The sequence below is a fragment of the Condylura cristata genome, unplaced genomic scaffold, assembly GCF_000260355.1.
Source record: "Condylura cristata isolate star-nosed mole 26May11 unplaced genomic scaffold, ConCri1.0 scaffold00009, whole genome shotgun sequence".
NCBI lineage: Eukaryota > Metazoa > Chordata > Mammalia > Eulipotyphla > Talpidae > Condylura > Condylura cristata.
The window spans coordinates 29,278,385-29,290,578 of NW_004567110.1; the positions used below are offsets into that span (position 1 = coordinate 29,278,385).

The window sequence follows — 12,194 nt, forward strand, 5'->3', positions numbered from 1 at the left end:
AGGGGAGGCAAAAAAAAAAAAAAAAAAAAAAAAAAAACAACCAAAACCAGAACTTTCCTGGGATGACCCACACATGCAACGGGATCGTCTCTGGCCTGTACCCCAGTTCTGTATGCACAAATAAAAAAAAAAAAAAAAAAAAAAAAAGGAAGGAATTCCGAGCCTTGAATTATTCACTCACGTACAGTATTGGTAAAAACCCTTCTTTACAAGGAAACCCAGAACACTCAAAGTTACATCTGTAGCTTGCGGTTAAGCGTGGAAGGACAGGAATCAGTTCTACCCAAAACGATTAACGAGCGTTTTAAGTCTGTAAGACGGCACGTTCTGTTGTACTATTTAACTTGCCACCTCCCATTCCTCTTGGCGAGAAGTTATAGTACGTTTTTTTGTTACCTAGGACTGTAAAAATTTTGTTATAGAGTATTTCATTTACTGTAACAACTATGTCCCCCAAATGGTATGGTTACTGTTTTACAGGTGAATTAATGAAGACAGAGAGGTTAAGTAAGTTGCTTAAGGTCACACAGCTAATAAAAGGTGAAACTCAAATGAATTCTAGGCCCTGCAATCTAAATTAACTGTGACAGTATATGGATAGCTTAAGGGGTTTCTAAAGGGTGGTGGCAAGAAGTGGAAGTAAAAAAAAAAAAAGAAAAGAAAAGAAAGATTTCCCTTCAGTCTAATATTCCTTGATAGTTTCTTAAGACCCATTTAGGAGATGAAGGAATGGAACTTGGGAGTTAAGGGTCTGAATCTGCTTGCTTTTCTTCCTTTTGGATTGGATGCCTTGCAAAAAGGTACCAGCAATATTGGCCCTTATCCTCTTAAATGTCATGACAGCGTGCTGTAGAGATGATTCTGATTCCAGCAAAATGAGAAAGGGTATGCACATGTGTGTTGGTGCAGTCAGGAGCAGAATGGAGCGGGGTTGATACAGAGAAATTAGTTTGATAATATAAGCCATCAAAAAGACCAATTGTTCTTGGACTATGGACCCTATCCCTGGAGCCGAGGAGAACGCAGACAATTAGAACATCTATGTATTCAACAAGACTGAGCCATAAAGGGGTGGAGGGGGGTGGGAAGGGAAGGAGGGAAAGAGAAATCAAACTCGGAATTTCAGTGGATGTAGAAGGAACACCACATAATTCTAACAGGCAAGACTGAAACAGCAACCTCTCAAGGATGACAAAACCAAATGAGTTTAAGAATATCGCTGTGACTTAGGTTTCTAGATCATTTTGAAATAATGATAGTCTTTTAAAAAAAAAATGGGAGGTTATTGGGAGGTGTTGCAACCTCACTCTCAGACCGGAGGCCATGGGGGAAGAGATAAAAACCAAACGAGATGGGAGCATCCTTGAGAAACTTGGCATCCTAGAAATGAATCTCTGAAGAGTTTGGCTCTCTGGTTTTCTTCTCAGTCCACTTTCTGGGTCTTGATGAGGTGGGGGGCGGGCAAGACAGGACAATTCTGGGGCTACTCCTGCTGGGGGAAGGCATCTTAAATGCTCCTTGGCGCCTTGGCGTTTGATGTCCCCCTGGTACATCAAGCGTATGCAAAACAGCTAGTTTCTACGTGGACCTGGGCCACGGAGTGGTGTCACCAACATAGCAGCGCGTTTGCCGGGACCCTATTGTCGCTGGCAAACGGAAAATGAAATATAAGCAGGGAAGTATTTTAATGGGGACGGAGGGAATTCACAACTGTTAATTATTTGGTGACCTTGTATTCGATTTGTTTGAGTCCCTTATAAAAACACTAATGCAGACCAGACGGCCAAGTGAGGAAGCCGGCAGAAGGTTCCAATCTAGGCTTTATTTCCCCGGAAAGAGGGAACAGCCTTGGAAAAGGATTGCTGAGCTTTCAAGTGTGTGCGTGTGAGGGCGCGTCCGCTTAAGAGCCAGCGCGGGGTTTGCTTTGCCTTCCAGGTTCAGGATCCTCCTCCATTCTCCGACCGGGTGAACTGGAAGATCCTGGAAAAAGCCCGGGGGTAAGGGAAGGAAGCCTTAAACTAGAAGTTTGTTCTGCTCTTCAGGTTGGAAAGATTAAAACATGTTTAAGGTCACAAACCAACCCCTTACCCATTGACTTGCTAAGGATCAGTTATTGTGACTCCCATCCTTAAGGCCTTCAGGGCTGCCGTTACAAGACCCTTACAAATGCCGCCTCACCCAGAAAGGAAGAACCCCTAGTACCTAACTCTGGGGGAGTTCCTCCGGCCGCGGAGGTTAAGCTAGGAAAGGCAATGAGTGGTTTCCCAGCGCAGGGGGCTCTCCAGGCTGAGAGTTTTCGCCAGAGTTGCTGGTGGGGGGAGGGGATCAAAAAATGTTCAAATAACCTTGTCGTTTCTGCACATTAAAAAAGGGACAAAAACACAAAACAAAAACCTAAATACAACCTAGTCCCTGCCCCAGCAAAGTGAGTCAGGACTTGAAAGCTCGTTTTCTGCGGCTGGAGAGGTTGCGTGTAGTTTGGACATTTAGGGAAAGCGGGGCGTTGCATTGATGGGGGTCCTAGCAAACTCGTTTTTTTTTTTTTCCCAGCTGAATTGCTCAGGGTTCTGGCGGCACAATTGCAGGAAATTGGTGACGTCTTTCTGGAGCGGCCTTGAGGGAGTGAGAGAAGGGGGAAAGACTGGAAAGGTGGGGGAGAAGACAGTAGAGGCCGATTTTTGTTTCTTGTCAGGACTGCTCCGTGCATCAAACGACCCAGGGCAAATCAACAGTAATCCCTGTGGGCTTTTAAGTGAAGTGAAGGACATTAGATGGCTCAAACGATGCTCTCTGAACTGCGGAGGAGGGGGTGTGGGGGGGGGGCGGGATCCTAGCAGAGGCTGCAGAGGTGGAAAGCCGGACGTGATCCGCGGTGTCATTGCATTGCTTGGCATCTCTACACTCCCCCCATCTCCCCGTTAAAACCCTGGCTGTTTATTTTTAAGCTCAAAGTCGGTTAAAGGGTGCCTTCTGTTTACAGGAATTAAATATGTCCTCGTTTGCCTAATGGGTTTCAGGGTTGCTGTTCCTCCGCCTTCCAGAGCAGTCCATTAGCTGTGCTGGAGTGAGGGTTGGGCTCTTTGGGCTGAGGGGCTACAGATGTTTGGAGGGGTCTGGCACCTGGCGTGGGTGGCTGGGCTGAGGTCTGGAAGAAGCGCGCTCATCGCTTATCCAAAGCTGGTGGCCTGCCTGCCTGCCTGGGGGCAACTCGCAGTTTGGGGATCCCCCCAGTTGGTGTGCAGGAGAGGAAAGGGGCTGGACTCTGGCTCAGGCTGGAGCTGGTTTAGCTTTAGTGTGGAGCAGAGAGCTGGAGCAGGGCAGCCCTGAGGGTTGGCTTTGAGGTAGAGTTCACATTCCGGTACCCATTCCTGATTTCATTTGTTTCTCTCAGGAACCAGGGAGAAGCTGTGCCACTGCTTGGCAAATCTGACTGGCACAGACCTCCCCACACTTTCTAACCAACTGAGGTTATCAAGCCCTGTGAGGAGGGGGATAGATTGATACTACTGCACTAGGCCCCATAGCTGCTGCTAGGAGTCTCAGTTGGCTTTGTTACTTAGGATGTCAGCCCAGGGTGGACATAGCAGAGGGGAGTTGTGGCAATAGGTTCTTCAGAAGATGTGCTCAGCCCAGCACTTTAAAGAACACTTCATGAGGTTTTCCCAGTGCGGAACCCCTGGGCTCTGAGGCTGAGGGAGAGCCCAGGACAACTGGCCACTTGACCCTCTCCCTCACCTGCAACCTCAGTACTATCTGGGAAGGAAAACCACATAAAATGAGAACTCTTTTTTCCTACTGTTGATCTGGGAGCTCCCAAGTCAAAAGACCCCATCAGTTCCAGCCCAGAAGGCAGGAATCAGAAAGACCATTCTTCTCACCCTCCCCTGCCATCCAAGGTTGTTGCTTTCCTGGGGCCCTAGGCTTACTCAACTATGCAGAACTTGGCTCAGGGAGGGTGACTTGGGGCCAGTCAACCAGGTCTCATCAGCGTGTGTGGCTCCAGGGGAAGGGTCAAGGTCAAAACCAAGGTCAAAGAGCATAGGCTGCTTGCATATAAAGGAAAGATGGGAGACAGGGTCTGGCATGTGGGGACCACTGCAGCCAACTCCTGTTTGGGGTTCACTTGTAACAATGTCAAATAGAGATGTGTCCCTCAGTGGATTGTAGCTGGGGTGGGGCTGGGGTGAGAAGAAATGCCAGGTGGAGTGTCTGTCTGTGATCAAGACTTTGCATCTCTGTCTCTCCAACCCCTCTCAAGAACTGGGCACCAGGGTTTGCCTTGACTTTCATAGATGCTATATGAATAAATCCATTTCATTCTTGAGAGACGAAAGATGACGTGCCTTTGGACTTCTGCTAGGGGCACCCAGCACTCAGGGGAAACAGATGGCCTGCTACTCCAGCCAGAGTGGCTTTATCAATGGATGGGGACTAGGGGTGTGTGTGTGTGATGACTGGAGCATTGTAGCCTGTGTGTAGGTGCTGAGCGCACCAAGGACCTTTTAGTTGAGTAGAACTCAGGGTTCACTTTCTCTCCACTTCCTAGCCTTACTTCTTCACCTCACACTGAGCCAGAGCTTGTGGTACTACCTCCTGGATTTCTCTGTGCCAAGTGCACTGAGTACACCAGTCTTGGGAGAGGGTCTCTGAGATTCTGTGGAGGAGCGCCTCGGGTTCCACTGGATACTGCTGGGCAATCTTTGGGGAAACACTGAGGAAGCTAAAAGCTTCCAAGGGGGTCTGGAAAGGTGATTGTGTGCAAGGAGTCCTGCACCCAAGCAGTCTCACTGAAGGGTCTGGTGACTCATGCCTGGGGCTGGCCTGGCACGGTAGCCTTTCTTCCCTCCAGCAGATGTGATTGATTTGCCTAGTCAAAAAGACCCAGAATATTACATCCACTCCAAATTGGCTCAGTGGATAGATTGAGTCCCACAAAACGGGCATCAAAGGGATTGGTGAAGGGTGGGGGAGAAGATCTGATCCCCTGTTGTCTTAGGGCTGGGAGCCACATGGGTGCCATGTAGGCTAAGGTCTAGCCTGACCCCGCAGAGAGAACCTGGGCTATCCTTGATGAGATTCTGGCTGCAGGTCCTCTGTTGGTTGACCTGGGAATGTCACTGTGGACATGGCACCACCAGACTGAGAAGACTAATGTGATGGGTGGAGGCTCCAGTCTCTATGGCCTTGCCCTCTGCTAGACCTGAGATGTGCATGAGCTAGAAGCTCTGCTTCTCTCTGTACCTCTTCTCCAGCATCTCTTCTTCCTTCACTTCTGGGAAAGCTGTGGAGAGAACTGGACTCAAAGCACCTCCTCAAAGAAGACCAAGAGAGAAGGTGCATATCTCCTGGCCTGGGTGCAGGAAGTGATAGTAACACTGGCTGTGTTCTTTGGGTTTTCTGTGACATGCCCTGCCCTGAGCACTTGCACTCTGGCTTTTACAATCGCCCTGCCAGCCAGATAGGGCTGGCTCTCCCATTTCACAGGTGAGACCGAGAAATTATTATGTGACCTAGTCCATCCATGCACAACCAGCCACTGAGTCACAAGTGAGGATTCAAATCTCTGTCTCCTAGACGAGACTTCTGGGGTCCTTCCTGTTGGCAGTAGTAACTAACATTTGCACACATGTTCAGATCTTCCCCAGACTTATTTCATTTACCATGGGTGCTATGATTCTGATTTTGAATGGAAAGTTTCTAGAAAGTTTAGATTAGAAAGTTAATTTTCTTTGTAAGTTCTCTTTCAAATGTCCAGCTGTTGACATTTTGTTTGTTCAGGTCATTAGGAAGCAGGTGCCACTTAGAGGCCAGGTACTGATGCCCTCCCGGCAATCATGGGCAGCATGAAAGAGCTGGAACCTCTTAGGGTTTCTACCAGGCACTACAACTGCGGTGTCCAGGGTGATGGCACAGATACTGGAGGCAGACTGCTGTCTCTACCTCTTCTTTTCTTGAGCTAGATACTCTCATTTTTTGTGTGTGTGTGTGTGTCTTAGTTTTCTAGTTCCTACCATGAGCTTGATAGTGATATCTTATAATTCCCACAGGTGGTTTTGAGGCTTAAGTGAATGATAAGTTAAGAATTCAGATAATCCCAGCACATAGTTAATGCTACACCAGTGTTCCCTGTTATGATAGTGATGCCGGAAGGGCAAGCAGGAGCATCCTGAGAAGGGTGGATTGTTTCCAGACCCAGAGCCTTGGTGGGGAACATTAGCAATGGTCAGAAGTTTGCAAGACTCAGATCTCAACAGAGGCAGGACTCAGAGGAGTCTCCTGTAGGGGGATGTCCAGGAGATCACTGTGTCCCAGGAGAGGGTGACTGGCAGAGATTGTCACACCCCAGGGCAGAGGACCGTTGACTCATTTTCATTTTGAGCCCACCTGCCTCTCTTGCTAACTTTTGAACTTTGGCACCTCAAAGCAAAGCTGAAAGTGAGGACTTAGGGGAGAAGTGACCTCCAAGCCAGCCATGAATTCCCAGCTTAAGGTCTTCTTCCTTTTACTAAAAGGGGAAAATCACTGGGGCAACCCATCCCAGCCTGTGTTGATGACACAGATGGTGACTGCATGCCCATCCCTTCCTCTCTCTGTGCTCCATTACCCAATCTGAACCCTGGTGAGGACTATGGTTGGAATGATAACTTCAGATCTGGTTCCATTGCAAGGCACTGGGCAGGTTTGAACACCTCATAGCACCTCAATTTCTTTTTCTATACAGAGTACCACAGTAGGACTGATCTCAAACAAGTAGGTGAGGCTGAGCATACCTGGAACAAAGATGGAGCCCTGTAAGCCTCCCATACTGCTATGGGCTCAAAAAAACAAACAAACAAACAAACAAACAAACAAACAAAAAAACAAGGGGGGTAGGGCCCCTGGAAAGAGGTAGCATTTCCTGTGCCAAAGGGTAATTATCTTGCCCCACTCCATCCTCACCTAGAGGGTGGGAATGGGGAAGTTAGTTGTTCTCTCTGCATTCTAGGCCATCATTAGTCTCAGGGTCTGGACCTTGGGGGATAGACACAGCTGGAAGCATGGGGGTGTGCTCTGGAGGAGGTGAATGGGGTTGGCTGGAAGTCTGGCCACTAGTAGTCCAGGGTCACTGCAAATTTAGAGGGCAGGAGTGCAACGGGCTTAGGAGGAGCATGAAGAAGCCCAGAGTCAGCTATTGGAGAAAACAGTAAAGTTGCTGCTGAGAATTGGGGATGCAGGGGTGCCTTTGAGGCCTGCAAGTGACAGCCCAAGGAGGACCCCCAAGACTGACTTCCAGCTTCATACATAGATCAGTGCTTCTGGGGGGGGGGATGCAAATCTGGGCTCTTCTCACCCCAACCCGAATGACAAGGACCCCTGTGCAGGGGGACCTAAGGGAGCCTCTTCCAGCAGAAGCTGAGTGTTCCTCTTTTCCACCACCCTCTTGAGGCTGAAGTTACTGGGTGTTGGTTGGTCGGTGGTGGGGACCATCCTTTCTGCTCTGGGCTTTGTTTCTCTAGCCTCCTCAACCACGTACCATGAGAAAACACAGATGATTTTACCTTTCTGGGCCAGTTTCCTCATCAGCATAGGTGATAGTACCTATCTTAGAGGTTGTGCACTCTTTTTCTCCTTCCCTTGTTTAATTTCCTTGTTCATTTGAAAAAAATCAATTCCATACCTGATGTGCATGTTTGTGGTGCCTTCAGCCTTTTACCAAGTTGCTCTTAACCTAAAACAGGCTGACCTGCTTATGAAAAACTTTCTTCAAATATGCAGATAGTTTACTCCTCCCTGCCCCCACTCTACTCACATGTCAGGGAAAACCAGATAAGCACAAATCCAGCAATGGCATCTTGAAAGGTCTATTTGTCTAATATTCACCAAACACCGAGCTAACTGGAACCAACCTGTAAAAGATCCAGATGGTTACAAATTAAAAACAAAACAAAAAGTTCCCAGGATTTATTACTGATCAGTTTCAATAGAAGGGCTTAACATGTTAGATTTGGCCACAAACATAAGAAAGAGCCACAAATTGATTTTGAAATGAAAAGTACATGTTTCTTGCCCAGTTCAGGGAAGAGAGGGCTCCTTGGATGCCTCCAGTCCTCACTTGGGTAAAGGAAATGTTTGGAAGGGAAGGTGAAGGGCTTTGAACCCACCCGAGTCCATGGCAGCAGGGCCGGGCCTTGCCATGACAGTGGGTGGAATTGTGGGCACCCCTAGGTTGGATGTCTCCTCTGGGCTATTTCTGAGGTGCAAAGTTCGAAAGCAAGTCCAGAGAGGTGGGGAATTGGACTGCAGGAGAGCTACTTAGAGCAAGACATGTTCTTGAACCCTCTGTTTATGTGTTAGTGGCTCTAGAGACTGGGTCTAGTACTGTGGCTGAAAGAGTAAAGCAAAGTGGGGGTCGCAGTGGGGGCAATACTGACTTTGTTCTGGTGAGAGCTGCCTTAGCTGCTTTCCTACACCCCTGTGCTGTAGAGGGTCCTGCTTTGTCTCACCAGCAATGGGGCCCTCCCCATAGGGTGAGGACACTCAAGAGCTGGGTGACATACCCCTCCACATCTAGATTAGCATAACTTACTTTGGGATTTACAACTGCCAGAATTAATACTCTTTGGGAACTTTCCAGAAATGCAAAAGATGAGCCTCCCCCCCCACACACACCACCCTTGGGATCCATTTCTAACTAGTTCCTTAGCTGCTGATACAGATTTTGGGTCTACTGTAGGCTTAGTAGCTTCGAGAACAACTATTCTAGTGTGGTACCCCATTACTGGTGAGACAAAGCAGGACCCTCTATAGCACAGGGTACAGGAAAGCAGAACAAAGTCAGTGTTGCTCCCAGGCCCTTCCTGCCCTCCACAGTCACCTTCACATTGTTTTACTCTTTCAGCCACAGTACTAGACCCAGACTCTAGTACCACTAACACCTCAACAGGAGGTTCAAGAAAATGCCTTGCTCTAAGTAGTTCCCCTACATTCAGATGGAGTTTGCCCAAAGAGCCCCACATTTGCTTACAGAGCCCAGGCAACTTCTTCTTTGGTTTTTTCCTCCTGATGTGCATTCCTGTAGGCCTGCTAGCCTGGACTGTGGGTTACCTCTGAATGTCCACATGCTTGCAGGTGAGGCTCTCGGTCTGTGGGTTGGAGCTTATACTGGAAGAGAAGAGAGCAGGAGACAAGCTGAAACCATTTTGCACTCTTTCTCTAGAAAGATCACCAGAAATCCCAAGGCTGAAGAGTCAGCTGTGCCCTCTTACTACCGATGCTTTTCTCAGTTTTGAGAACTAGAGAAAGGTGACTCAGCTGTGCAGACAAGCCATGTATTAGCTCACCCTTGAATGAAAACAAGAGCAGGCTGATCTCACCATTCTGTATGAGACACGAATACATCATTTTGCTTTACACCTGCCTACTGTTCCCCAGCCAGTGACAAACTATGTCAAGAGTTAAGTAAGCAGAGATGGAAATGATTTCTCCAGAGAGCCCAGGGTTTATTCCTAGCAAGTATTGCGCACACAGTTTGGACTAAATCTCCCTCTCTCTACCCCTGCTACTCCTGGTCTTTTTTATGCTCCAGTCCCAGGACTACAGTGGAGTCCTGTACCCCCTGGATTTAAGTGGGCTTAAGTTTGGATCTCAACCTCATTGCTTAGTAGCTGTCAATTCATTTACTTTCCCCAAGTCTTTGTTTTCCCATCTGTAAAATGGGATCAGTAGGAGTACCTGCCTTACAGAACCATCTACCTTTGTGGCTAAAGATGGAAAATACATCAGCCCTCAGAGCATTTAGCTGGTGCAGCAAATGCCCTAGGTTTGTCACGTTCATCACTTCTTTAGTTTGGGGGAGAAAGAAATGTGAGAAGCAGGAAAGTGAAGCCTAAGGCAAATAGGTTCAGAGATCTGGGTGGTGGCTGAGCTTTGTCAGACCCAGGTTTCTTTAAAGGAAGAGAAGAAAGTGTGCTGAATTACCACTGATTTTAATGTGACCCAGGTCGGTTTGAAGGTCTTGGCTTCCATAAATCAACTGCCTCCAGCAGCTTTTCCCTTTTCACCTCTCTAACCCTTCCCACAGCTCCGTCTCAGGTTGGGACATGTGTGTTCAAGTGAGGGAGCCAGGAGGTGGTCAGCCCAGTGTGGGGACTGGGTGTGGCTGAGGCTCCAGAGCCAGCACCCTGGGGCTACATCTGGACAGGCAGTGAGGGGTCGGACTTGGGACCCAGTGACACTTTTACTATTGAAATCGACCCAAACTTTACTAGCTTCTGGGGAAAGCTTGGGGCTTTTGGGATTTTTGTATTTGCTGGGTTGTAAATATTTTATGAGAAGCAGCCCAAGAAAATCTGGTTAGCTTTCCGCCTTGCACACTAAAGTGGGGTTGGCTTCATGCATAAATGTGTCAGAAAAGAAGTCCAGTTTTGCCTTGGTCCTAAAGAATTCACCTTGGGTTTGGAAAGCCTGGATTTCCCAAGCCCCTCTGCTCAAACACAAATTTCTTTTTCTTACTTTAACCAAAAAATTTTATCTTCAGGATTCGTTGCAAAGTAAGAAAATTTTAGATTCGGTTGGTGGAGGAGAGGAGAATGTCATATGTGTATAAGTATCTCTAACTGAGGTTTTCTCCTTCCAGATATATCTACTTCTCATTGACAGCAGGATCTTCCTAATGGTTAGATGTCTGATCTGTTTGATATTAGCCCCTCCTGTAGACACTGAAAGCCTCACGGCTCTTTTACTTCTTGTTAAATAGTTCCTGAATTTTTAAAAGAAAGCTCTCCATCTGTCTGCTTCATGTTGGGCTTAGAGGCATCAGCAAACTTGCCTCCAGACCAGGGGGTCTGAAATTCGGCAGCACCTTAAAATCATCTCCGGAGCTTAAAAAGAAATTAACAACAACAATAACAAAAACCCCAACAAAAATCTTAATATCCAGACCCTGTCTGCCAATATCCATTCAATGGGCTGGCGCAAACCCTGGTGCAGGTAATGTTTATGTTCTCTAGATGATTACACCTGGCAGCCAGGCTGGCTTAAACATCCCTCATTTACTGACCGACTGGTTTGTATTCTGTGCCCCTCAAGGTTGAAGGCTCTGGGGAGAACAAGATGAACAGGACAGGGTTCTAGCTCCTAAGGGCTAGAAGGGGGAAGGGTGTTGCTGTGAAAGACAGACCACTAAGGAGACAAATATAACCGAGGTCATTGTAGATAATGCTAAACGACAGGAAGATAATAAAGCAGGGTCCTGTGATAGTGAGCCGGGAGTTTGCTTCAGATCGGGGTGGTCGGATGGGCTCTTGGAGGAGGTGACATTTGAACGAGATGTGAATGATGAGAACGAGCCATCTGAGGGGAGGGCTGGGGGAGGCTCGGTCCAGCTTGCGACCACAGAGGGCACATTAGTGGTTAGGAAGACTCCTGGGGGGAAACCTGGGAGGCCTCCGCCTCCCTCCCGCTGCCACCTCCTCCCCGCTGGGAGTCCCGGGCTGACAGAAGGAGGGGGCCTGCCCTGGTGCGGCCCCTCCCCTCGCCTAGCAGGGGTGGGGCGAGGAGCCGGGTGGTCAGGCCCGGGGCTGGCCCAGCTGGACTCCGGGCCGCCTGCCCCACACCCGCCCCTTTCCTCCCGGGGCCGGCCGCAGAGCACCGGGCTGATCTCCCCCTTAAGTGAAACTGACTGTAATTATTTTTTATCTCACAGACGATCTCTCGCACACTCCTCTCCGGAGACAGAAGTATTTGTTTGATGTGTCCACGCTCTCAGACAAAGAAGAGCTGGTGGGCGCGGAGCTGCGGCTCTTTCGCCAGGCGCCCGCAGCGCCCTGGGGGCAGCCGGTCGGGCCGCTCCACGTGCAGCTGTACCCCTGCCTGTCGCCGCTGCTGCTGGACGCGCGGACCCTGGACCCGCAGGGGGCGCCCCGGGTCGGCTGGGAAGTCTTCGACGTGTGGCAGGGCCTGCGCCACCAGCCCTGGAAGCAGCTGTGCTTGGAGCTGCGGGCCGCGTGGCACGAGCCGGGCGCCGCCGAGGACGAGGCGCCCGAGCCCCCGCAGCCGCCGGCCCCCGACCTGCGGAGTCTGGGCTTCGGCCGGAGGGTGAGGCCCCCCCAGGAACGCGCCCTGCTGGTGGTGTTCACGCGATCCCAGCGCAAGAACCTGTTCGCGGAGATGCGCGAGCAGCTGGGCTCGGCCGAGGCTGCCGGCCCCGGCGCGGG

The 12,194-nt window shown here is 49.4% G+C and overlaps 1 protein-coding gene across 1 annotated transcript in view; it reads left to right on the forward strand.

Annotated features, from left to right (window-relative positions):
- Window positions 1-12,194, forward strand: part of GDF6 (growth differentiation factor 6) — a 16,087-nt gene that overhangs the window by 3,391 nt on the left and 502 nt on the right. Inside the window, exon 2 of the mRNA XM_012722909.1 lies at window positions 11,684-12,189. Within this exon, the coding sequence (XP_012578363.1) occupies window positions 11,684-12,189 (506 nt within the window). The remainder of the gene's footprint in view (window positions 1-11,683; window positions 12,190-12,194) is intronic.